The sequence below is a fragment of the Ornithorhynchus anatinus genome, chromosome X1 (genome assembly GCF_004115215.2).
Source record: "Ornithorhynchus anatinus isolate Pmale09 chromosome X1, mOrnAna1.pri.v4, whole genome shotgun sequence".
Lineage (NCBI taxonomy): Eukaryota > Metazoa > Chordata > Mammalia > Monotremata > Ornithorhynchidae > Ornithorhynchus > Ornithorhynchus anatinus.
In genome coordinates, this window is record NC_041749.1 from 89,773,160 (window position 1) to 89,799,866 (window position 26,707).

At 51.2% G+C, this 26,707-nt stretch overlaps 1 protein-coding gene and 1 long non-coding RNA gene across 6 annotated transcripts; one reads left to right on the forward strand and one right to left on the reverse strand.

Moving 5' to 3' along the window:
• Nucleotides 1–4,442: 4,442 nt before the first annotated feature.
• GATA2 (GATA binding protein 2) lies at nucleotides 4,443–26,160 on the reverse strand. Of its 5 annotated transcripts, none has more exons than XM_029051324.2 (6): nucleotides 25,703–26,160; nucleotides 14,657–15,145; nucleotides 13,119–13,739; nucleotides 10,503–10,681; nucleotides 7,875–8,000; nucleotides 4,443–7,009 (listed from the first exon to the last, which is right to left on the reverse strand). In XM_029051324.2, the coding sequence occupies exons 2-6, from the start codon at nucleotides 14,883–14,885 to the stop codon at nucleotides 6,710–6,712; spliced, it is 1,455 nt and encodes a 484-aa protein (XP_028907157.1). In that variant the 5' UTR covers nucleotides 14,886–15,145; nucleotides 25,703–26,160; the 3' UTR covers nucleotides 4,443–6,709. The 5 variants fall into 5 exon arrangements, with proteins under 5 accessions (XP_028907157.1, XP_028907156.1, XP_028907154.1 ...); XM_029051323.2 differs by lacking the exon at nucleotides 25,703–26,160 and adding an exon at nucleotides 22,156–22,378; XM_029051321.2 differs by lacking the exon at nucleotides 25,703–26,160 and adding an exon at nucleotides 15,840–16,012.
• LOC114806518 lies at nucleotides 19,096–21,224 on the forward strand. Its single transcript, XR_003754551.1, has 2 exons — nucleotides 19,096–19,264; nucleotides 20,383–21,224. It is a non-coding gene; the product is annotated as an uncharacterized LOC114806518 (long non-coding RNA).
• Nucleotides 26,161–26,707: the final 547 nt, after the last annotated feature.

Sequence of the window (26,707 nt, forward strand, 5' to 3'; positions counted from 1 at the left end):
TTTCTATCTTTCACTACAAAGGTTTCTCTGGAACGCATCTTCCATTTTTCTACTGTCTGCTGTCAGCCCATTCGTTCATATGAACCACTGAAGAAATCTTCCTTCCCAGCAATCTGAACGGAATGGGTTGGGGGTCAAATCCCCAGGACACTAGCTGTGGCCTAGTTTACGTAGGCTTCCGTGGACCTCGGCAGAGCTGGTTCCTATCATTCAGAGAAACAGAGAAAATAGTGAGAACTTTCCTCCCAGAGTCACCTTGCCCAGCTGCTGTGGTCATTCTCTGAATTCCCCCCATTTTCCCATACTTGGAGGTGTCCAAATCTGGACATAACCGATGCTTGTTTTTAGAGCATTCTCACTTTACAAATAAAGGTTATAGCCATTTTCACCTACCTCCATGAGGTATTAAATCCTCTCTATTTGGTAGATAAGTGAATGGAGGCTCAAAAAGTCTCAGGGACTTTTCCAAAGTGAAGCAGAGAGGCAACCCATGTCCTGATTCCCCAAGTCACTGCTCTAACCCAGACTTGCAAATTGCCATTTATGCTAGCCATTAGTAAAGAGCTCTGGTTTTGTTAATGATTTTATTACCTGTGAAAACCTGGGTGGAGGTGATCTGGCAAAAACAAAACAAAACAAAAAAACCCCAAAACATGAGCCTATCAATCGTATTAATTGAGCTCTTACTATGTGCAGAGCAGTGTCCTAAGAGCATATGGGCTACAAAGTTTTCTGTGCTTATTTGCAAGACTACCCTGGTTATTCCACCACGCTCCCTTTTGCAGAGCAGGGTGCTGGTATATGACTTACCAAACTGCTTTACCTAGGGATGTTACACAGGACTTATAAAAGTCAAGAAGAGAAGAAACACGATGGCTCCAAGGCCAGAGGCATCTAACCATGTGCTTTTCCATTTGAGCAGCATTTCCCTTCCTTCACAGGCAGTCAAAATGTTCCCTTGAGCAAGAAACCAGGACATATCAGATGCTGAATGGCTCAGGTACTCCAAGACAGAGACTCAGAACCTCTTGTTCTTAGGACACCAGCTGGAGCCCGCCTAGGTCTGTGAGGAAATGTGGTGATGCACCTTCCTTCCCTGTTCAGTGGCAGATGGGAAATGAGTTAGTTGTCTTAAGTCATCCCCAAGAAGCATGTCAACAACTCAAGCCCAGGGTTTTAGGTAAAGTCACCCAAAAAATCAGTCATTTCGTTTATTCGTTCATTCAGTCACATTTATTGAGCACTTACTGTGTGCAGAGCACTGTACTAAGCACTTGGGAGAGTACACTATAACAATAGACAGGCACATTCCCTGCCCACAATGAGCTCTACCTCTTGCCTAGTGTGTGACCACGGGCAAGTCACTTAACTACTCTGTGCTTCAGTTTTCCCATTCGTTAAATGAGGATTAAATACCTGTCCTCCCTCCTATTTAGATTGTGAGCCCCACATGGGGCAGGGACAGTGTCTAACCTGGTGATCTTATATCTACCCCAGCACCTAGTACAGAATTTAACATATAGTGTTTAATAAATATCACAATTATCATTATTATTATTATTACCATCACTATCATCAGGGAGTTTGAAGGGAAGAGGAGAGGGGAAAAGATTGGTCTTTCTTCTTTCCTAGAGATGGTTCTTCCATGCCCTCAGAAAGGGCTCCTGAAGGCGAAGGTGGGCTTTGTGGGGTGGATTTTAATCTAGCAAGCACCTGGATCTTATTCCTGGCTTGAGGCCTGACATAGAGCCCAACAGGTGCCCAGGGAAATTTTGCCCTCAAACTCAGGTGCTAGAGGATCCTGAGAGGCCCAACTGGTGGTTTGAATCAGCTTTAGGGTGGACATGGAGGTCTAGTTGGGCCTGAGTCCACTTCAGGTCCCCTCTTGGAACTTCCCTGGCCTCCTGGGATTGATTGCTCCATCAGCCCATAGGTTAACCTAGGGTAATTTCAGACACTTAGGTCACCCCAATCTGAGCCCCCAAAGCTATCACTAGATTAGAGTGAAGCGGGGCAATTATCCAGACCCTGTCCCCTACGGGACTCCACACAGCAGCATGGCCTAGTGGAAAGAGCATGGGCCTGGCAGCCAGAGCACCTGGGTTCTAATCCTGGGTCAACCCTACAGCACTTATGAACATATCTTTAAATTATATATTATACATTTTTTTATGTTAGTGTCTGTCTCCCCCTTTAGCCTGTAAGCTCATTGTGGGCAGGAATCATATCTGGTAACTCGGTGGTATTGTACTCGCTTAATACAGTGGTCCGCACATAGTAAGCACTTAATAAATAGCATCGATTGATTGGTTGATTGATCTCTTCCCACTACCCAGACAGCCCCACGCTGGAATTAGAAGGAGTGTGTATGTGCCTTCCTCTCTTGCAAGTGTTGCGATCAGCTCCAAGAACTGTCCAGCTGTCTGGTTACCCCACCGCTGGTTGGAAACAAGTAGAAGGACTTCCCTTTGCTGGAATTTAGGGATTTAGCTCCATCCCTAAATTCGTCGTCATCATCTTCATCACGGTATTTATTAAATTCACCTAACCCTAAAGGGCAACGCAAGGTCCCAGCTAGGATGACATTGCCACCCAAAGGCATATTTATGCTTGATGTGGTCCTACCTACGAGTCCAACTGACTAACAACAGCCAAATCCAACCAGCAAGTAACCAATGGCGCTAGCAGAGAAAATAGCCTCCATCCTCGAGACAGCCCTTTCCTGAAAGATCCTAACCCCTAATGCTAGGTTGTCTTCCCCAAATCCTGATACTTTCAAAAAAACCAGAAAAACCACATCCAAAATCTAAAAAAAAAAGAAAGCAAGTACAGCACTCTCTTGTGCCTCTTCCTTTGTTTCTAAGGTCTTGTCATATCAAACAATTGCAAAATATAACCCTGGAGGTGTTTGATGTGGCTGTGGAACTATGACATTTAAGGCCTGGCCTGAATTGGTCATCATCAGAACACAAACCAAATGCAGATGATGTCAGCCGGTAGGCAACACTGGGCACCAGTTAGTAAGAGTTCCTCTGGGTTTGTTTTCAATGAAATGAGTTGCCGCCCAGATCTTCTTTCTCCATAGCTGCTTTGCACTCCCTGACACTTTGATTTTCCACCCTGTTCATTTCCTGTTTCATTCCTGGCTATTTGTTTTTCCCATCACTTATGTAAAATGCATGACCCACAACTCACCAGCATTAGTCAGGGATCCCCAGGCTTTTCCCAAGACTAATAGAACTTGGGGGGGAAACACTGACTGAGACCAGATTTCAATTCATTGCTGGATTTGGAAAAAAAAAAATGAAATGGACTAAATCCACTTCCAGGCTATCTGGAAGGCAAACCCACATTTCTTGGACTTTTTTTTTTTTTGGTTTTATTAATCTTGTCGCTGCAGGCTGGAGTAGAGAGTTGACACTCACATGTTTGAAATGGTGCAGAAAACCATGTACCTTTTACTCCTACCTCCTTTCATATTAATTCTCTTCAGGTATTTAGTTAGTCAGTCTGTGCCCTTATTTGGTGAATATGCTCTTGTTTTTGCAAGGGGAAGCTTGGAGAATGGGAAGTAATGAGGAAAGAAATCGTAACTATTTTCTTTTAATCCAGGCTCTGCCACTTACCTACTGCGTGACCTTGGGCAAGTCACTTAACTTTTCTGGACCTCGGTTACCTCATCTGTAAAATGGGGATTGAGACTGTGAGCCCTATGCGGAATAGAGACTGTGTCCAGCCTGATTAGCTTGTATCTACCCCAGAGCTTAATACAGTGCTTACCTCATAGTAAGCACTTAACAAATACCATGTAAGAAATTTAAGAGTGTCCACCGTCCTTTTTCTGCAAATATAAATGATTATTTTTCATGTTGACTTTTAATGTTCAACTGGGAAGGAGGCCCTTCACTAGACTAAAGCAACCATCTGGGTTTAACCTTTGCTTCCGGTTGCTGCCATGATAGGTGGGCAGGGAAATGCATCGTGGTGTCAGATGAGGCTCATAACCATCATAAGGCAGTCCTCTCAGGGGTCAGTCTGGAAACCAAATGTGAGCCAAGGAAATGGGACTCCACTATTTTCCCTAGATGGTAGTTATCTCAGTCAAGGGGTGAGGAAGGAGGATTGGAGAAAAGAGGTGGAGACAGCAGGGAGGGAAACTGGGTTTTGCCACGCCTGCCTGGACTGAGCTTCCTCCGAGGAGAGTATGTCTGTCCCTGGGGGAGTTTAGTTCTCTCCTGCCACAAGAGGCAATTTCACATTTTAAAGGTGAAAAACCCAAACCAAGCCAAACTGAACCTGGAAAGTAGAGGGGATTTTTCAAGTCTACTCTTGACGGCTTGGAAGCTAACCATTCCAGCGGCCATGTGGACCCTGTCGTACTGAGGATGAAGTGAGAACGCACAAGTGTGGGGAGACAAAAATTGCTCAAGACTCCAAACACGTTCAATTGCTTTCACAAAAAAGTATTTTATTATTCTTAGCAGTATTCACCTTGAAGGAGTATGAGGATAGCATACAATTTTTTACAGACAATATATAAATGTTGTACATAATTAACAATAACTTAGTTCACTAATCCAAAATAAACAAGCAAAATAAAAAATAAACAGAAAATACTGCAGATTTTTCTTATGCTGATACAAGTACAAAATAATTTAAATCCTGACTGGCGTTGCCTACGCTGCAGTGACTGACAATATATTGCACTTTGTCAACTGTATCAGTACAATTCCTTCTGCTCCCTCACTGTCCTACTTGCCCATCCCCACCCCAACCCCTGCTTACAGAATTTAAGTTCGGTACAAATAATGTACAGCTGTACCATAGTAAAAGTCAGAAACAATGAAAGGACCAAATTTCAACTCAGTAGATGAACAACTTTACAATTTCTCCCAACCAGCTTCCCCCCCCCACCCCACCCCAACCCCATTCTTTTGTGTTCATTTCTTTACAAAGTGCAGCTCCTTGCCTACACAGACCAGAAAAAAAGAATATTTAAAGCAGTTTTCCTGGTGGATCTTGGCTCTCTGTTCTGTATCAAATGGTTTTGAATTATATATTCAGAAAAAAAAATTAATGTACATCTTTTTTTATTTTTCTTTATTTTTAACATTACTTTTGCAGTAAGATACAATTGGCTTGTTCCAAAAAAATTTAAATTAAAAAAAAAAACTCATCACAGAGTTAAGCTTATGCAGTTTTTACGTAATCGATCCCCATAGCCCAGAGGGGATTTTCATCAGAAGACTAGCTAAATATGTACATCTTATGTTATACTGGAACATATGCTCAGGAGAGGCATCGGATCATAACAATCAATAGGATACACATCACACCTGCAATAGCTTTAGTTTCAATTGTTTATGCACGATACGGTTTAATAATTGGAAATTTTTTTTTGAATTTTTTTTTTCTTCCCTTGAAATAAAAAAAAAGTGTGCTACGGGAATCACCTCCCTTTGCCCACTCTCCCCAAGATGTTTCCTTTCTCTGACCTATTGCCTTGACAGCACCTGTTGGACCTAAGTTTCTAAGTTTGTCTGAAACTGAACTGATTGTCTTTTCCCATTCATTAGCAAATTCTACCCTTCTCTTGCTCTGGTCTTATTCTCCCAAGTCCCAACCCTCCTCTGGGCTGGTCCCTCACAGTAGATAAGACATTTAGGTCTTCAGGACAGATGGTCTTAGCTAAAGGACCCTTAAGTTCATTGCAACAAGAAGGCTGGGTCCTCCGAGACAGGTATCCCTCCAAAAGAGACTTGAAAAAAGCTTAGACTGCATTCTGACAGATTTCCAGAGTTTTTTTGGAAAAAAAATGGTGGAATCCCCACTTCAGCCAGTTTGGGATAATGTCTCTCAGCCTGCTCCCCAGTGGTTCCTGCTGCCGTTACCTTGAATGAATTAATTAATGCCTTGTGCTTACAGATTCATAAAAGACTGCATGTGAGGAGAAGGAATGCTGGACTCAGGGCAAATTTGGGGGCCGAGATAACAGCCAGCAAGCAGCTTGAGGGTTTTCCGCTTTTGTATCTCTCGTGAATGTTTGTGACGGAACGTTAAAAAGAACAGAAACAAGGGAGCATCCAGCTGTTTGGCATTGCTTTAACTGAGCTTCCTACCAAAGCAGACATTTCTAAAACTGGACCAAACTCATGCAAAGTTTGTAGCTCTTTTCGGGAAAATAAGAGCAAAATAAATAATGACTTTTTTCACCTTTTTCGTCTAAAATTAAGGTGGTTGTTTTTGTTTTTTTTTTTTAGAATGTTGCCCTTTTTTCCAAGCAATAGTCCACAATAGAAATCTGGACTGAGCTACTGTCTGGTGCCAGAGTGAGAATGTTCAGTCACTTTGACAATATTCACAGTAATAACGAGAGAAAGGAAAGCCCTATCCATCTGCCTTCTGCAGCTTCTCTCACTGCCTTTGCTGCATGCTGGACCAGCAGGGACCAGACTATTTCTTCTTTTTTCTTTAAACTCGAGGGGGCCCAGTGCACTGAGGCACCTATAAACAATTTTAATCAAAGACCCATCACTGCATGCTTCTGAGTCCAGCACTGAGAGTTTCAGACCACTCTGGAGTCAAGGTCCCCTCCCCCCGCTCTCCCATCTTGTCTTCTCCCTCCCCACCCCAACATCCTCCTTTCTTTCCTTGGTGTTGTGTTGGGCCGAACCCCGAACCCCGTGATCTTCAGTCTCTGGCCGGGGTCTTATCCCATAGCCGTCACCATGCTGGATGGGTGCGGGTGTCCAAAGGAAATGCTGGAAGAAGGATGGATGGGAGTGGGGGTGGGCAGGATGTGTCCCGAGTGACTAAATGGGGGCAAGTGCCCCATGGGAGCCATGTGGCTGGCCAGTGCGGCAGCACTGAAGGGGGAGGATTTCTCCTGCATACATTTGGACAGTTCCTCAAAGCATTCTGACCCTTTCTTGCTCTTCTTCGACTTGCTAGACATCTTCCTATTCCTGGTCTGGATGCCTTCTTTCTTCATTGTCAGGGGCCTGTTCACCTGCGAGAAAGGAGAAGATCAGGTGCCAGTAGATCAGGGTCACAACCTTGAGCCAACAAGACTCTGTCAGAATACTCCTTCTTCCCATTACCTGACAGTCCACACCTCCCAGATGAGATATTCAATCCTCCTGGAGATTTTTAAATCCATGAACCTATTTTCTGGGAGCACCCTATCCCCAGTACTCCCTCTCAGTTCCCTCTTCCTAATGGAAAGGTTTCTAACATAATCTGACCTTGTCAACACAGAGCAAGTAGGAACCAGCTCAGGTCAGGAAAGCCCCCTCCCCCATGATTCCAACTCCTAGTCCCTTTAAAGAACTCTTTCCCCACAAGTCCCAATCGATGTTCCTCTGGGCATAGAGTTCTCTCCTGTCTTCCTCCTCTCCCCCCCGCCACCCCCCGCCCCCATTTGGCTCGAATAAAGAGGAGAGTTATGTCTTCAGGAAGACCCTCTGGGGCTAATCTTTTGCACTGATCTCAATTTCAGGGGAGAGTAGGGGGCGGTGAGAGGGAGGATGAGGCAGGGCAGAGAGCCTGGGGGAGGGACAGCAGTTTTGGGGAGGAGACTCGGTGGAGTCATTCACTTTGCCTGTTTTGCCCCAGCTTCCCAAGCCAAGCGGGAGACATTGTCATGTCAGGGGGACTCCGCATCACTATGCCAACAAAGAAAGACTGGGAATCCCTTTGGGGGGGGGGGGCAGCGGGGAGGGATCACAGCGAGAGGAGGAGGAGAAGAAACAACACACTGAAACCAATAAAAAAGGCTGGCTCCCAGGGGCAGGAAAGACATCAACCCTGTAAGGCTGGAGGGTGGGGGGTGGGGAGGGAAGGAAGGAGAGGGGAGTGGGGAGGGCCACACTCACATTGTGCAATTTGTAGTAAAGTCCACAAGCATTGCAAACAGGATCCCCATTTGCGTTGCGTCGCCATAAGGTAGTGGTGGTGGTCTGGCAATTGGCACAACAGGTCCCTGCTCTTCTGGCCGCTGACTAATTAGAAGAAAATGAGAGAGAAGGAAATGAAGGAAACCCACAAGGTGCCATGCCAGGCAATCCAGCTATGCAGCTTAGGGAACTGCAGACTCAATATCCATTCCCGTGAACAAGGAAAAATGCGAGGTCAACTCCCAGCTTTGCAAAACTGCTGTGGTCCCAGTTTTACACCTTACATTTGCTGATGAAAAAACAATACAGGCCTAGGCCATTCTCCTTGCCCCCAAGATTCCCAAGGCCAAAGGGAGAATATCAACATCCCAGGTGGGGAGGTCCCACATAACAAACTCCAAGATATGGTCTTTCCTTTCTCCGGGACCACTTCAAACTTAGAAGTCCTGATTCAGTGCCTCAAGAACATGTGAAGAGCATCACAGCCAGTGTCAGGCCGGGGGGGAGTCGCATCCCTGTGAATCACTGGAAGGATACCAGGCTTTGTGTTCCAGGAGGAGAATTCCAAATTGCTCTTCAGAAGTATTTTCTTATTACATCTGAACTTGACTAGTTTCTACAGGCCCCTCCTCTCAGAGGATTTCAGCCAAAATCCAAAATCTAAAAGGTGGGCGGTGGTCCGAGGTGGTTACCAAAAGGGATGGGTGTTCCCTCATCCTTTCCCTTTATCCTGCACACTAACACCCCACCACCCCAAGACCGAAACCAATGGCTAGTGAACTGGGAGATGGCCAAAGGAATGGGGCAGCTTTCTCTGAGAGCCAAAAAGTTATCTTATTTCCTCAGAGGGCTGTGCCTTAGAATGGCAGCTCCTTGAGGAGAAAGACTGGGAACCCGGTACCCTGTCAGTGCTTAATAAGTATTAGCACTTGCCCCAGCTACTGTAGGATCCTGTGACGTTGGGGAGTACCAATAAATGACCACTATCTAAGTAGCTCCTGAAGAAAACACTTATCCAGAAGAGGGATGGGATGGAGAAATAGAAGGACATTTAAAAAAGAGGAATTCAACTGGTTAAAGAGAATGAGGTAAGAAAGACAAACTGGATAATCAAATAGATCTTTCGCATCTCCAGCTCTGAAGATTTAGTGCAGGTGAATAAATATCTCCTAACAGATCTCTTCCCCCCTCCCCTCCGCCCCCCACCTCCAACTTTCTTCCAACTCTCCAGACAAGCAAACCACAGGCAGAGAGAAAAACTGACAGAACGAGTTCCCCCAAACACCTTTCAGTGACCCAAGTGCTGTAATCTTCAGACACCCTAGAAGGTGGGGAACGCTGGAGCCATGTTTGCATACTTGAGATGACTTCTTGATACTAAACTATGCTGTCTTCGCTGCTGCTGCTGCTGCTGCTGTCCTAGTCAGTCTGGCTAGCACCTCAGCTTTGAGATGATAATGTTACATTGTTGTCTTAACGTTTTTCTATAGGTGTCAGTCCCTTTAGAAGGAAGAGCGCGTAATTAAGCAGTTGCATAGCTGGAATTCTGACTCACTGCTGAAACCCTGTCTCTCCGGTCCTCACATCAGAGAATTCAGACCATTTCTCCTGCCAACTCCGCAGCCACTTTCTCCGCTCCCCCTCCTTCTACCACCCCCAGCTCCAGTAAAAAAATGCACCCTAAACGGCAAACGATTTAGGCCTCATAAATCACATCGCTCTGAAAAAATATATTTATTATTCTTAGCATTTTACGCATTATTTGTAGTGCGGAGAGTATTAGAAATTTCAAAACAGCAGACCCGAGTGGCAGGCCCTGGCCGAAGAGACACTCTCAAAAGCTTTTAGAGTCAGGAAACAGATACACCAAGTTTCCTTATCTTCAACCCACAGATATCCGGATAGGAAACTACTGCCATAAGCTTAGAAAGGGCATTTTTTTTAATCACTCAAATGAAAATACACAGTATGGGTGACTCCATGGAAAAATAATAAAGAGAGGGGTTTTTTTTTAGTGGTTTTTTTTTTTTATAAGCATTAGGGATTGTCTGAGAAGGGGAACCAGAGTTAACACTGCCCTAAGCTATCCAAGTGAAAATTACTTTATGACCTTGTTTAAAAAAAAAATAGATGGAAGTGAGTTTGACTCATCTTGTCTTTAAGTACTTGTTGAGGTGCTAATCATTTTAACTCTTCCATGCCTGATGCTTCCTACAGAGCTCATCTGAACTGTTCCCAAGACATCAAAGAAATGAAGACAACAAGTCATCTGGCCACAGTTACATTTTTTTTAAATGCACCTACTCTTCAGCCTACACACAGAGATTTTCCATTTCCAGTAGGACTATAAACTGGAGTCCTAGTCTACATTCACTACATTCCCTGGCAGTTGTACCCAGGTTGTGTTAGAACCTTAGGCGACATGAACTTTTCACACAATCCAAAAATGAATACATCCCTTCCCTACCTTTCCCTACCTAATCCCCCTCCACACACACACACACCCTTCTGGAGCAGAAAGGCAATGAAACACTCTCCATCGCCCCTCTCCCTCCTGTAACCCCTGGGTGCGTGAAGTGTAGTTCCAAACAGTACAGAGACACCTACCAGTCTTCGTTTTGGTTTAATGAGAGGTCGATTTTGACCGTTCATTTTGTGGTAGAGCCCGCAGGCGTTACACAGATAATGCCCCGTGCCGTCTCTTCTCCAGAGAGGGGTGGCAGTGGCTCCACAGTTCACACACTCTCTGCCTTCTAAATGGAAACACGAAGAAACCGGATTTCTTTCTTTAAAAACAAATTCATAAAAGCTTTTTGCATTGTCCTTTAGGCATTTTCCAGAAATCAAAACAGTGCATTATTCACAGAGTCAAACAGCAACACAACAGCCAGATGGAGCATGCAACACGCCTGCTGCCTGCTCTGGAGATTCCTTAATATTTCTATTATTATTTGACAGGCACTGGGCCCCTACAGGCCCAGCCTACACCACACCAAGGGTGCTCTGAAGTTGGGCTAGGATCAAAATAATCCAGGCGGAAACCCCACGTTTTACTCAATTACCAAGGTATTTCAGGCAAAAGCAAGGATTTGTTGAGCCCAAATTCAACAAGTAATCATGACTGTGTGTAAAACAAAAATCTGTAAATGAATATTTTATTCCAGACAACTCTACATTCGCATAGCAACCTGTTTCATGTACTTGCTTGAAAAGCGTATGTTTACTGTTATCCATTTTTCTCCTCCTCACTCCCCTTCCACAGCATATGCAACTCTATATCTAGCTATTTTATTTTGTTTCCCTTTAGTTGGTTGTTCTCCCAAACAACCTTGAATTGACAAATTACCTGGAACTTAATCTAAACGAAATAGGAAAAGCTAAAAATAACTGCCCGGTAAACCTGTGCTATTCTGCAGCTAGGTGTGAGGTTGAGAGATAAAGACCCTAGAGAAATGGGTTTGTCTCAGGAGGAAATATCGGGATGGCAACAATCAAAAAAAAAAAACACCAAAAAGGTCTGGGGCCTCTCCTGCTCTGGGCATTTCCACTGCCATTTAATTTCATTTGTAAACGGGCAGATCTTGGGGTTCGGAAGGGCTTTGGAGCCTTGCGCTTCTGCCCCAGTTTAGGACCAGGGTGACCCCATGTGGGGTTGATCTGCGGCTGCCCAGAGAGCCACGGGGAAACGCTGAAAAATACGGTTTTTGCACATTGGGCACAGCATCGGAGCTGGGAAAGCCTCTTTACTGGGAGGTCAAGCGGCTCCCCTCACCTCGGTTTAGCGAGGGAAAAGTTTTTAAATGCATGCACACATACACACGCACACGCCGCATTTTCTCCCCCTCACCCCAACACAACCTCTCCGAACTTTAAGAGGAAAAAATATCGTCTGGAGGGTAGAGGTTGAGAAACGAGGGGCGCTGCTCCGTCTCTACACGGGCAGGAAGCTACAGGAGTCGCTGTGTCCTGAGTCTTGTTTTTCCTACAGAAACCTGGCGTAGTCACAAACTCGCCGCAGCGCCAGGCTCAGGAGGGGGGCAGAATTGGGTGGGGAGGGGAGCCCTGCCCCTGAGAAGACCTCCGCAAAATAACTCGGCCAGGGACCAGGGTTCCCCAACTTTCCTAATCTCCAGCTTTATCTGGCCGGTGGAATTCGGGAGGGGGCTGGGTCGAGAGGGAACATGGTGGTGGTGGTGGGGGAATTCGCTTCAACCGCCATTAAACCGGGCCTCGGCGTTTATTTATTTTCATTAGAATTGGAAAAAAGTAACCCCCTCCGTCTGCCCGAGCCTGAAATGGGGTGAAAGGGTTGGATCTCGACCTACCCTCCCGCTGCTAGATTGGGACGACTAGAGCAACGAGATGACTTGGGACCCACACACACACACACACACACACACACACACACACACAAGTACACACCCTCTCTGTGTCGACATTGATCACATGTATATTTGGGGGCTTTAAATGAGTTCTTGACAGAGGATTGGTCTGAAGTTAGCCTAAGGCCAGGAGTGCAGGGTCGTAGAGTATAGTGAGCGGGGTGGGCACGGGACCTTGGGTCCCGATTTGGGGATTTGGGATCTAGGTCGCCTCCGGAGGGAAAGATCCAGTCTCTGGGATTTACGTAAATTGCTGGGCATTTTTTTACACCCAGGTAATCCGCCCTCTCCCGGCCTGGGTTGAGTGGCCCTGCCAGTTTCTCTTTGGTAAAATACGTTGTCTTTAGGAAGAAGGCTCCCTGCTCCCACCGCCACCACCCTAGAGATGGGGCGGGAAACTAGAAATCACGGGTCCTGTGCCCCAAGGTTGCTCACCTAGGGACATAACCCATTACCAGAACAAGACCTATCGTCTCCCCTCCCTCCCCAAACTACACGCACACACAACTCTAATGGGGGGGGGTGGAATCTGAGGCTGAGGGGGAGGAAATGGGGAAGGGGTGGTGGTCGCAGCACTGAGTGAATCTAAGCACCACTCCCCAGCCCTCCCTCCCGTTCCCCCCCACCCCCACCCCCACTACCCTCAACCTTGGAAGGGCAAGGCCTGAGATCTGACTGCAGCTAACTCCGGGTTCCAACGCCCCAGCTGCCAGACATCCCCTCTCTTCAAGGAAATCCTCTTGGAATAGAAATCCTTGGTTCCTCCTACTCCCCTCACCCCATCAGTTGGCACCAAAACAGGACGGCGAAGAAAAAGATGGCGGGGGGAGACGCTTCTTACCTGAGCAGGACCGGGCTTTGCTCCGTTGTTTGGGGGTGAAACTGGAGGCAGGACCGCCCAGGAAGCCACCCGGGTGGAAGAGACTGCCGCTGTACTCGTGGGCAGCCGGCACGTAGGAAGGATAGGTGGGAATAGGATGGTGGGTGGAGGGCTGCGTGCCCATAGAAGCCAAACTGGTCCGCAGGGGGCTGGCATTCTCCATCTTCATCCCGTCCGATAGTGACACCTGGTACTTAATACCGTCCTTCTCCTCGGGCCGGGTCCCCCCGGCCGACGAGGAGGCGGGTGAGGCAGCGCTGGTGGCGCTAGGGTCCGGGGACACCTCCTTAGGAGGGGTCGGGGGGAAGCCGAAGAGGTGCGACCCCGAGTGGGAGGCCGGGGTGAGCGAGGACACGGAGCCGCCGCTGCTAGCGCTGCTGCCGCCGCCCGGGTAAACAGAGAGGGCACCAGGGGCCCCGGCTGCCGATGGGTGCAGGGGCGCCTTGGAGAAGGGGCTCACCGTCCAGGGATTGTGGTGGTGCGCCGCCGCCGCCGACAAAGCCGCTTTGCCGCTGTCCAGCCAGGGGATCCCGGGGCTGTGCAGGAGGTGAGGCCGGCACATCTGGCCACCGGTCAGGCGCGCTGCAGAGAGGGGAGTTGTCATCGGTATGGAGTCTCGGGGGAGAGAGAAGAAGCACCCCCCCCCGCCCCCGTCCCTTCTCTCTCTCCTCTCCCCGACCCCCGCAGGCGAGTCCTGGAGGGGCTGGGGAAGGGTCGGGGCCGGGAGAATGGAACCCCCAGGGTTCCGAGGAACTGAAAAAAGAGCCTGCGGGGAGGGAGGAGGGAGAAAGGGGAGATAGGGAGCCGGTAGAACGCCCCCCCCCCCCCCCCCCGCCCCGACCCGGCTTTACCTGCCTCCCTCTCCCGGGATGGGCTGCAAGCAAAAACGGCGAGCCCTCAACCCCCGGGCGAGGTGAGGAAGGAAGGACGGAGAACAGCAGAGCGCGCGCGGGAGAAGGGGGGCTGGGAGTGGGGGTACCTGACTGACCCCCGGAAGGCCTACTATTTTCTTGACCCTCCCGAAACTACCCCAGATGAAGTCTACCAGAGACGGTTGCGAGCAGCGCTCGGGCAGCCAGTTAAGAAGGCCAAGGGGGCAGACGAGACAAGAACCCGGACAGACCGAGTCCCCCAACTTTCCCCAAGCCCCGCGGCTCGCTCCGGCCGCCCAGCCCCCAAATTATTAGTGATTTAGATTCGTTTTGATTTCACATCCGGGAAGCGGACGTGCCTCATTTCTTGTTCTGCGTTTCACCACCCTCCTCCCTCTCCCCGCTTCTTTCTAGGGTTAAATCGCGTCTTCACTTCCCTCTCTCCTACCCCTCCCCCCGACCTCGTCAGGGAAACAAACGAAAAAGCCGCCCAGAGTCGCTTTCATATTTGTATCCCGGCCCCGGTCCCCCTCCCGCCCCCCGTTCTTCGCCCTTCCCCTGCCCACCCCCCTCTCCTCCGGCGCCGGGAAGCCCGCGGCGGGGAGCGAAGGAAGCGGTCTGAGTTACCGTGAGCCTGGCTGTAGGAGACCCGGGCCCGGGCGTGCGCGGAGTTCGCGTAGTAGGGGTTGCCTTGGGAGTCCAAATGATTGAAGAAGACGTCCACCTCGTCCGGAGGCAGCAGCTGTGCCGGCTCCATGTAGTTGTGCGCTAAGCCCGGGTGGTGTGAGTCAGGGTGCTGCCCGTTCAGTACGGCGTGGTGGGCCATCCAACGGGGTTGATCGGTTGCCACTTCCATAGCGTCACCCCCTCCCCGCCCTCCACCGTCCACCCCTCTTCTCCGCCGCCTCCTCGGCTTAAATCAGCGATCACTGGGAGTGGGGAGGAAGGAAGGGGGAGGGGTGTTTTAACAGAGAGAGAAGGGGGAAGAAAATTCTGCGAATCTGATCTGTTGATGGGGGTCTCAGGAACTGAAGGAGAAAGGGGCGGCGGCGGCAGCGCGGTGGGCCCTAGAAGGTTGTGGGGCGGAGAGAGAAGTCCTGGGCCCTCACACACCACCTGTGGAGGAGAAGACACACCGGTTAGTGCCGTACCCGAAGGGCAGTGACGGGCAGGCGGGCTCAGTTTTGTTCTCTCCCTTTTCCATCTCTGTTCTGACTGTGGGGAAATCCGCACATAGCCAAACGATGGGCAAATCCAAAAAGGAAAAAAAAAAAAAAAACCAAGTCTAAATGTTCCACTGCCCTCCCCCTTCCGACCCAATCCAGACAGAAAGTCTGTTCTCCGACGTTCTGATTACGATATCCCCTACAGGGGAAAAACAACCAGCAACAAACTTTCTTAAAATGAAAAGAAAAATGCCGGTAGACCTAAACCCGTTTAGGATGAAAGCTGAAAGTGAAAGAAAAGCAAATCTGAATTTTAAAATATAAAAGCATCATGTAAAAAAATAAGCTGAGGATCGAAGAGAGAAATTTAAATAAATCATAAACAATTTCCCGAAGAGAGAAGGAGGGAGAAAGGAAAGCCCCAGCCCTGCTGGGAGGGGAAGAGAGATCTACCATACTCACATAGCTCCTCAGGGTGAATTTAATCCTAAATCCCAATCGCCTTCCTGGGGGTTGCAGGTTTGGGGGACGAAGGATGGGGTAGAGGGAAGGGAGGGTGGCGATGAGGGCTGCTTGCAGAGTGTAAACACAAGAAGGGAAAAGGGAGAGTAGGAGAGAGAGGAGGGCTGGACGGAGGTTCTTACTCTGAAAGCAAACTCCACTTATTCTGGTCTTTTTTGTAACATCCCCAAAGCATCCTCTATCAACCCTGGCGCCAGCTGGACTCAGTTCAGTAGACATGAACTAGGGGGACGCGCACGGCTAAGAACCTCAAGACAGCCAATCAGCGGGCCCGGCGCCCTGCCTCCAGCTGTCATTGGCTAATCCCCAGAAACTCCGCTCTCCTAATTTACTCCAAATACTTGAAGAGCTGAACCCGCCAAAGGGAGTTGAACCTCCCCTCTCCAGCTTCCCCCTCCTCCCTCTTCTCCCCTCCCTCTTTTACTCAGGTTAAGGCGGGGAAAGGCCGAGGGGAGAGGGGAGGGGAGCGCAGCGCGAAGGGGGGATCGCCACAACGGCTGCTGCTAGAAAAGAGGGGGGGGTTAAAATGGGCATTTTGGGGTGGTGTAACAATATCCACACGCGCATACTCCCAAGTTAAATACAGATGTTCCCCGATTTGGGGTGCGGAGACGACTTGCCTCAGGGAAGAGGATTCTCTGCTATGGGAAGGAAAGATGGGGGGGGAACAGAGAGCTGGAAACGAGTGGTACCAGGGAGGGGAAGGATCTGAGAATCGCCGGGGGGCGGGGGGGGGGGTGTCCCCGAGATCTCAGCCATTGAAAGCCGCAGCTAAATCGGCTCGGGAAGGCAGTTGTCGCCTCAATCTGGTTCATCCAGACTGGACAGGAGTGCATTGTGGAGGAGGAGGAGGAGGGAGAGGAGGAAAGTCTTTTTTTTCCTTCAAGTTTGAAGCAACAGTAATTGATCTCGCGGGCCCTCTCCCCAAGGAATGGAACAGAGACGGTTAAAAGGGGATGCCGCCCCACACACAACCTCCTCTGAAATACATAGACACGCGCGCACACATACCCACAACGCAGCCGGGTCAGCCACCTGGTCAGTCACTTTTGAGCAACCGAAGTGAGAGAGAGCAATTTCCGGGGAGACTAGTCTTAGTCTCTCGGGGCTAAAGATATGTTGCATGGAAGGGAACCTTATCGTTTAAATTTGATGAGTGAACTTTTCTTGTTTCAAATCTGGGATTCTCTACCCAGATCTTGCCTTTCGAAATACCGCTGCCCTGGCCAGCCAAACTTAGTATGGATCTGGACCCCAGAGTTTCCCCAAGGGACCTCCTGGGGGTGTTCCAGGGGCTCCCACGAAGGAATCGTGTGCTGCGATGAATGTTTCAAACAGAACTCCGCGGCGAAAATCCAAATACGCAGGTTCTGCCTCTACCCGCACGTGTTGAGAGGCCGAGGCTGGACCGAACACGTCGGCCTCGACCTTCCGGATACAACCCGGGCTTCGCTTGTAAGCTGGGGTACCCAGGAGGGTGGAAACGGGGATCCGGGAGCTACAGGTCTGAGCGAGTCGACTTTCCTATGGGGAACAGAAGCGGAGTCGAGAGCCGCCAGTTCTAGGGGAGCAACTGGATTTTCTTGCCCCTGGAGCTCGTGAATTACCTATCACCAGAATTATCTAACATCAAGACAGAGGCTCCAAGCCGGGATCGAGACAGCGCGGATCCGTGGGGAGGGAGAGGAACCCCGGAAGGTGATGGGGGTTCCAATGCCAGAAACGCAGCGGGATAGAAGGGGGAGATTAGATTGAGGGAGAGCGAGTTTAAGACTTTTCTTTTTTGTGCGTCCTAATTGTATCATCATCTAAAGATTCACGAGCGATCGAAAAATGGAACGGTCAGATTTTAAAGATCAAAATGAAAAAGGGGAATAAATTGGCATGCCATCCCCTCCCCCTCGCTCGTGGCAGGATCCAGGTGGGGGCAGGCTCGGCCCGGGGCCCGGCCGGGGCCAGTGTGGCGGGGTCTGTCCTGGCGGGGGGCGGGGTGGGGGTGGAGGGGAGAAGGAGAATGCCCCGAGGGGGCGGGGGCGGAGGGATTGGCTTTGTGTGGCTGCGCCCGGCTCAGGGGCCGGCTCGCCTCGCCGGGGGGGAGGGGAAGGGAGGGGAGGGGGCGGCCGCGGGGATTGACAGTCGGTAATTGGGTAACAGGAGGCGGCTTCTCCCGAGCCGGGCGGCCCCGCCACTCCGACGCCGGGCCCCTGACGTCACCCGCCGCTGCCAAATTCGCCAGGAAATGAACTTTTTAATAATCTGAAAAGGGAAAAAAAGAAAACCCACACCCCAGCGTTCTCGCCCCTTTTTGCGCCCGGGATCCGGCATCGGGCTCACCCAAGGGCCCCTGTACCCCACCCTCCTCTCACCGCACCCCCAGTTCGGCCCGAGCTTCAGACATAACATTCCCGGGGAAAGTTAGGGAGCGAGAATGTAGGAGACAAAACATTTTTTTTTCTAATTTCGCTTTTTGCACCTTGATCCTCGAGGGAAACGGGGAGCTGCGCGCCTACCGACTTGGCTCTGTGCGTCTGTTTCATCTGGAAGGGGTGGGGGAGGGGGTCCCTCTGGAGGTCTGCACAGGTAAAGGAGAGAGAGGGTACTGTGGTTTGGGGACCTGCCTATTGCTGCTCGCATCTCCCCTTTCTCAGTCGCCGAGTCTCTTTCCCAGACTCAACGCCAACCTAGTCCTTGCCCGAAGAAATCGGGGTGGGGGCGGGGGGCGGAGGGGGGGAGTGTGTTCGGGTGTAGAAGATGCTTTTAGAAAGCGGGAGTCCAGCGGATCTGGGCTTCAGCCACAGGAGCCTCCGAGCTTGGATTCGGGCCTGACTCCGCATCTTGCCGGGACCCCGCAACTGCCCGCATCCTCAGATACTTTGAGATGGGGGTGTCCTAGTATTACACAGTGAGGATTTACGGAACGGGTCTGGATGGAGAGGGGAACGGGGAAGACTGTCAGATGTAATTTAGGTTGCCGCGAAGCGGTGAACGGTCACACACCGTCTTATCTCGCAGAGCTTCCTCTCCAGAACCCCCTCCGCTCCGAACTGCTCGGCCCCAATGGGTCCGCATCTCAGAATTGAATGGGGAGGGGAAATTCCCCAAAAAATGGAAAAGCAGGAACTTGGACCTTACGCTGCTGGCCGCCAGCTCCCTACGCTTTGGAACCGAAAACAGAAAAGGGAAACTCCGGAGGCGGGCGGAGTGGGGGGCGCGGCAGGGGAGTGTGGGTGAGGAGGGGAAGGGGGGCTAAAACGCCGCGGTCTGGAAAGCGTTTTCTGGCCATTTTAGGATCATCAACTCCGCGGACCCCCCGGTCAGAGCCGGCCGAGTCCACCACCAGGAGGGCGAGAGGGAACGGGATTCGGGGCAGTCGGCAGGCAGTGGGGGTGGGGGCAGAGGGAGGATTATTTGTTTTTAATTATTTGGATTCTCTACAGAACGACGCCGGCGCCTTCTGGAGAAGGAATTTTCGTAACAAATTGGAACCTTCAGTCACTTTGGATCTGGAAGGCGAGGTCGGACGTGACCCGGGAACGGGAAGGCCCAGGTGAATACCGAGGAGTCGGAGTCTGGGCGCGGGCTTGGGGCTTTCTGGCTCCCGGCTTCGTGCAGGTGATAAAAATCGCCTGGGAAAGAGTCGGGAATATGACCGCGGGTTGGGTTTTCTTTCTTACTTTTATGATTAAGGGCGGGAGGGGGTGTGGTGGTGATAGCAGAGAAGAATCAGGCCTCATGATTTATAGGGGTGATCCTCCAGCCCCCCCCCCCCCCCCATACAGCCCGCCGGGCGCCTCTCCCCGTATCCCCGGCTCAGGTTACTCGGTCACCGGGAGCGCCTGGCTCCAGAGTCCAGGAGGAAAATTCCCCGGCTCGGCCGGCGCTCCCTTCCCCGTTCCCGGCTTCTCCTGGCGACCCCAAACTCCTGCAGCTCCGCCGACTCCGCCGGACAGTAGCCCCAGGAGGGAGGAAGCGAGGAGGGCTGGCTCGCCCGTGGGACTGCCCGTGACAGTTCTAAGGAGTCCGGGCAACCTAGGTCGCTTCGTGGAGCGAGGACCCGGCTTCCATGCCCCGCCGCTTTTGAAATCCTCCGTTTCAGTAAAAATCCTGGGGAGAGAAACGACTTGGCAGAGAGCGATGTTTCCTTCCCGAGAAAACGGAGTGTCAGTCCGAAATCTCACACCGGCGCGGGCTGCTCGATCCCAATGTCCATGCAGTGTTCTAGTACGTGTGTGCGGGGCCCTGACTTACCCAGGGAACGTCAGAACGGAGAGCCCTGGTATGTGCCAATTTAAAAACCTACTTTTCTCCCAAGTGGAAATTAAAGGAACGCAATCAAAATTGAAACCACCGCAACTGCTCTCCCCTTGAGCCAAACACCCCCTCCGCTGAGCGGAGTGAACATCCCCCTCTGAATTGTCCGGGGGATGTGGGTGTTTTGATCGAGGTGAGATGGTGGTCGGGGGGGAACCTAGGGTCTTCGCTGCTGAAACTTCTTCTGGCGCCTAGGAGTTGCATGGTGGAGGTTTGATTTAATTAAATCGCCCATCGAAACATAAAATCTCCAGCCCAAGGATTTTCGGCAAAGGAGGAGTTGGAGGTGGAGGCTTAGTTTTCTGGGGCTCAGCCCGCCTGCTTCACATGGTTGGTTAAACAACATATTTGCAGGTTTCATTCAAGCCCTCTCTGGAGAGAAAGCCGCTTGAAGAAGCCTATCTCCCGTAGCGCCCGCCCGGGATTCCCTCTGCAGATGCAGCTGCGAGCAAGCACCCGGCCCAGTCTACGCCGCGACCCGGGACACCCGCCTGCCTGTCTGCCCGCTTGCGGATGTCTCCCCATCCGCGTTGCTGGATTAAGCCTGAGATTGTAAATCCCACATTACGAAAAAAAGGGCAATTAGCGGGGGAGAGAGCAGCCAGCGGGCTGTCATTTGAAAATACTGAAGTCGATTATAAACTCCGGAACAGAATCCTATTAAATTACATTCGCTGTGCGTTATGAGTCGCACATACGCCTCAAGTGCATCGTATGCAATAATGCAAACACGCTATTTATACTTTTAAATATCCCTATGTCCGCCTGGGTGTGCATTTCTTCGCTAGAAATGGATGCCTGGGTCACGGTTTCCTATACAGTCGGACTGCAAGTTTGTAATTTTTTTTTCTGAATGGTATACGCATTTGAAAACGAAAAATGCGGAATGTCACCGATGCCTTTTATCAGATCAAATTTGTTCTTGATTCTAAAGGGAAAATTAATATATCCATTTAAACAAAGCCATGCCGACTGGCTTTTGTCCATTTGAATATTTTCTAATTTTGAGAAGTTGCTCGAGATCTGGATGGAGCTGCTTTAATTTGATTGACAAGTGATGTCACATTAGTTAAGGAAAAATGATTTAGCAATACAATTAGTATGACAATGTAGTCAGACACCTGTTTCTGTGAATGGTAGGGAAAAAAAGTTGCACATGAAAACACGATTATATAAATCTCTACTATCCAAGCACATGCATGCACGCCTATGCCTAAAGATTTGTTTATTTTACCAAAGCCTAGACCTTGAATGTATATAGGTTTTTACCCTAAATTCAGAAGTTTGAAAACAATATCTGATCCACCCTGAGGAGAAATAAATTTTCCAACTGAGGGACCCTTAACAACGTCGAGATTTCCCTTGCCGATCGGCCACGAATCTTGGGTTTAATTCCTATTGCAGCTTGTGCCGAGGTGACCTTAGCCCCCTTGGCGCCCCGCAATCTGGCAGGACGCTCCCCGTCATCCGTATAGTACCGGTCTCCGATTTGGGGAGACGTCAAAGGTCGATCTCTCTCTTTCCTCTGCCCCTCTCTGCTTCCCATTTGGGGGGAACCAGAGCCCCAGGCCTTTTTCAAGTCGCCAGCCCGAGAGCGAAACGTTGCTCAGTTGCCCCTCACTGCGGCAGAAGCCCAGAGAGCGCTCCTCGGCCCGGAGGAAAACTAACTGTCGGATTTCTGCTTCTCCCAGCCCCTAGTTCAAACCGACCCCGCCGCCGCCCTCTACGCACCGGCCCAGTCCCGCTCCGGGTTAATGAAGACGCATTGTTCGGCTCGCAGCCCCATTCTCTTTCCTCTTTGTTTAAACTTCACTCATCCTGAGCCAGCCCCAGGGGGACCATAAGTTTTTCCTCTCTTTGTAACCCTATTCTTCTCGCCTTTTCCTATGTGCAACTAATTGGTACAGCAATCCAAAAGGGAGGGAAGAGAGGGACAGGAAAAGAGAGAGGGAGAGAAAAAGAGATTGAGGATTGAGATTGGATTAACTCCAGAAAGGGCCTGGGTTAGGGAGACGCTGACCGGATGCTAAGATTTCGGTCAAAGTCCAGGCTTATCTCCTGTTGCCGCTATCGTCATTATCATTGTCACCATCAATAGCAAAAGTATCATCAGCACTCCATACTCACTGGGGGCTGGTGGTCTCCAGCGAAGCCCCTGCCCCACGCAGGGAGAAGGCCGAGCTTCGGTGCCAGCTGGGGTTTCCAGATAGAGAGGGGTAAAGGATAGAGAGGGACAGGACGGACACGGAGCGACAGCAGCACTTAGCTGCTCTCCGGGGCCGCAGCTATCCCCAGTCTCCCAGCAAGCTGGGCTCGTCAGGTACAGAAATAGAAACACGTATAACGCGTCAGACATAAACTCTCGCTCTCGCTCTCTCTCTCCCTCCCTCTCTCTCTCTCTCTCTCTCCCTCCCTCTTCCTTCCGGGTTCGTTTTAAGCGGTCCCTTCTCTAGTCTCCTTTCTCCCGCTGTCTTCTCCTTCCGTACCTCGCTCCGCACCTCCAAGGTCCTAGCCCTACCAGATATTCCAGGAGCCAAACCGGATCCCCCACTCCCGGGCGAAAAACTGCAAAAGCCCTGCAAGGGCTCTGAAACGCTGCAGGATTTCCTGCAGCCCGGACCCCGACGGTCCCCTCCCCGTGAGCAAAACCCATTCCGGAGGGCGCCCTGCGGACTCGGGGTCCTTCCCCCACCTCCTCCCGCTCTCTTCGCTCCTTCCCCCACCCCCTTACGGGGCCCCGCATTGCAAAGACACCGCTAATGGCAGCTAATAGGGTTATAAAATGACAGGTCCCTCGTAACCGCAAGGGCCCTATTTAAGCTGCATTAAAAGGGGACACATAAATCACCAAATGTTTCATCCTTTAAAATACGGGAAGAAGCCCCCGCAGGTCTGCCCTTCCTCGGCCGTTTATCGGGGGTTTCCTCTCCGGGAGTCCTGCTTACCCCCACCCACCCCCCTCCTCTTTCCCTTCGGTGGGGCCCGCGCCTCGGATTCGCCTGACAACTTGTAAATACATTTTGTTAACCTGCAATTTGTTTGCAATTTGTCAATCAGGCTAATGGAACGGTCTTCAGCCCTGTCACCCTGGCTGGGTTTCGCTCTCTGACTCCCGGACTGACTCTCCGCTTCTCAACGGGCGAGACAGGGACCCGAGCCACCCGCCGGGACCCAGTCAGCGCTCCCAGCTCCTTTGCTCTCTACTCCCTGCCCGCTGACAGCCTGGTAAAGACACCAACCCCCACTTACCACGGGGTAAAGGCAGTAAAAATAATAATCTTCCTAATGAGGCTTCTTTCGACCATGAGTAGCACCGTTAGAGACAATAATACCGCTAATCACACAAATAAGAATCCCATGAATATTGCCCTAATAACAATAGCCCCTATAGTGAATTCTCAGATGTTTCTGCTCATGGAAGAATTGCTTTTCCGATGTAACGTGTATTCCGGGAAACCTGCGGATCTCCTGGGCGAGGGGCGCACGCTAAGGGGTCAGCTTTTAGGGGGACAACGGACCTGGACGGACTGTCAGCTTTTTCGGGCTCCGTGAGGAGGGCTTTTCACCCGGGGAATGGGAGTGATGTGTTCCTTCGGGACAGTAGTGCGGGAGGGGCCCTGTGCCCCGGCCTTTGTTTTATTTGAGTTTTCGGGACTGTTGGGTCTGCGGATGCCGCCGGGACTCGGCAGTTGGGCGGCTGGATCTGTGGGTCGTGATGTGCACAGTGGGGTGACCCCACTAACCATAACCTGGGGGCGCGGGGTGGGAGGGAGTCCCGAAGATGTGCTCTACACATGCACGTCTGGGTCCGTCAGCATCCTGCCCCTGGGTGCTGCGCGGGGAAGGGGTGGACTTCAACTGGCACTGCTGAACAATAAATATAAATCCCCTTTAATCAAGACGTAACTTTGGCTGCCGTTTTCCTCTCTCTAGCGGCTTCTCTGCCCTCCGCTCCCCCCCCCCCCTTCCCCCGAACTCCCAAGTCCTGAGCCGTCCTCATTCTTATTGAAATCCCCTAAGCGAATTCCGGCTCGGACGCTGGAGGACGTGGGGGAAGGCGGGGGCTGGGACAGGGCTCTTTCTCTCTCTCCCTTCGCACCCCACAGCAAAAACAGAAGAAAGAGAAGGGAGAAAAAGAACCCAAAGGCGGCTGCCTTGAAGGCGGGGGCTGCTCGGTGCGTGTGCAGCCTGGGCACAGAAAAAGAGTGGGGTTTAAATCATGCAAAGCCGGGTAAAGCTGGTGCACGGGACTCCCGGCCGCAGCTCTGCGAGACCAGGCAGGTGCAGAGAAGCTGCGAGCTCGGCCCGGACTCCCGGGGAGAACAAACCCCGCAGCTTCGGCCGAGTGACAAAAGAGGAGGGGAGAGGGAGGAGGAGGAGGGCTAGGGGACCTGAACCCCCCCCCCCCACTTGTCTTTCTCCCTCTTCCCCCCCGCTCCCGTCAGGAGCTGCCTAGATTCAGGGCCCGGATCCAGGCCTGATCCGGAGGGAGGGAGATCCGGGGAGCTTCGCAACTGCCTCTAATTCAGGGCCTGGAGGAGAGGGGAATAGTTGGGATTCACCTCCCTGTTCCGGGAGTCGAAAGCCGAGTCCATCAAAAAGGAGCCAGGGCCCCGAGGGGCCGAGGGACAGTCCAGACTCTGGACGCAGGAGTTATCACTCCCGACGGGGTTCCCCGACAGACTGAAACCCCGGATGGACCATGGGGTAACTGGGAGAAGGTGACCAACCCACAACTTCTGACTCATCCGGACTAATTCTTAAGATAAAACGTTTTCTCCCCGAAGACTCTCTACCAACCGGCGAATCCTCATGGGGACGGGGTTGTCCGATTTTCTGCTTGGCCACTGTCATCTGGAAACGGGGTTCCTTCTTGGTTTAAAAAACGAGAGCGTTCGGAAGTTAGGGGTGGGAAGCAAGGCCTGGGGGTCGAGGAAGTGTGTGTAGGGTGGGGGAACCGGCGGGTCAGACCCAGGAGGGGAAAAAAACATCGTCCCAAATTTTGTTACCAATACAATTGGTAGGGGTGCCCGTGGGCCCTCTGGACACGCACAGTGAGTAACCTGAATATGCATATCTAACACCTATTTATAGATCTAAAGATGTATTTAACAGTATGTCCCGCTGTGATCTGTGTTCTCCAGAAGACCCCTAAATCATCGATGCGGAGGACTAGGCCGATTAGTTTTTAGCTCGGCACGAAGTCGCTTCCAGCGCCTCCCTCTCCTCTCTTCCCTTCCCCCACTTCCCCTCCCCCTCCCTTCCCCCCACCACCCCGCCCAGAGATCAGAGTCTCTTAGGGACAAGTGTCTCGCCTGTCTCTCTGCCCGCCCCCCCCCCACCCGTCCCGAACTACGGTTCAGCGGAACGCCCTAAAACCGGAGAAGCCGCCCCAATATCCTTCCTAGAACCACAAGGACGGGAGGGTGCGGGTAGAAGGTGGACAAGCCCCGTGACACAGAAGATTGGGGTTCAGTGGGCAGCGCCTATTAACGAAGCTCGGAGAGGCAGTTCCCCTCTGTCCCGGACATTTCCAACTCCCCATGGCGCACCCCTCACCGCCCCCACCTCCAGCCCAGACCTGCCCTTTAACCTGCCCTCCCCCGCCCCGTTCACCCTCTCCTCCTATTCCCCTCGAGTTGCAAAAAAACCCAAAAAAACAGACTCATCTTACCTTCACCAAAGTTGCTGCTAAGTTTGAGTCCTTGTTTCTCCTTTGCCTCGATCCCTCTTTCGCTCCAAGGGTCGTCCGTCTCCCCTCTCCCCCTCCTCTTCAGTTGGAAGTTTTGGAGTTCAGAGACAGAGGCGCGGTCACATCTGGATTCTCCAGCCCTGACCACGCTGCTGTCTCTCCCCTGGCCGGGCTGGCCGGGAATCCTGAGTCGCTGACGAATGCGCCACCAGGCCAGCAGAGGGGTTGCCAGGGGAGCGTGTTTCAAACTGGCAGCAATTTTCGAGGAGGGCTTTTTTCCACCCTTCTCTCTCCCCTCTATGGCACTAGGAGCCAGTGTGTATTTATGTACATAATAAGGGAGCCCGTCTCCTCGCCTTCATTTGCATCATTACAATATCTGTACAAGCTCAGAGCATTGTCTGCCGCTTGCACCTTTTGTTATTTGTTTCTGTCACCGTCTACGCGACTTGACTTTCATATTTTAAAATGAATTGATATTATAGCAACCAAGAAAACAGGATAGAGGAAGAGAGAAGCAGATCCTGCCTCCCAAGAAATAGAGAGCTGGATTCAATGCAACACCTCTCTCCCTCTCATACACATTTCCTTTTTCTCCCCTTCTTTCCTTCTTTATATGTATTTCAGCCAGGTTTTCGCGGCGGGGGCGGGGGGGGGGGGTCAGTTTCCAATTGCCCTCGGTAACGGGTGCCTTCCCTGGATCTCGCGATTCCAGCTGTTGGACTCTGCCCCTTCCCCCTCCCTCTGCTTCTCCCTCCTCCCCCGTCCAGGGAGCAATGTGGATATCAGTCGCAGTCATTGTTGGAAATAATGAAATCTTTAAACATACATACACATGCACACACACACACACGTATATTGATATACAGATATCTCCTTCCCTTATTAGCCAACTCAGAAAGAACCGATTTATTAGTAGGAACTAAGTACCCCACATCCCCACCCCGACTTCGTAGGGCTGGTATTTTCACCTGCTGGGAAGGATGG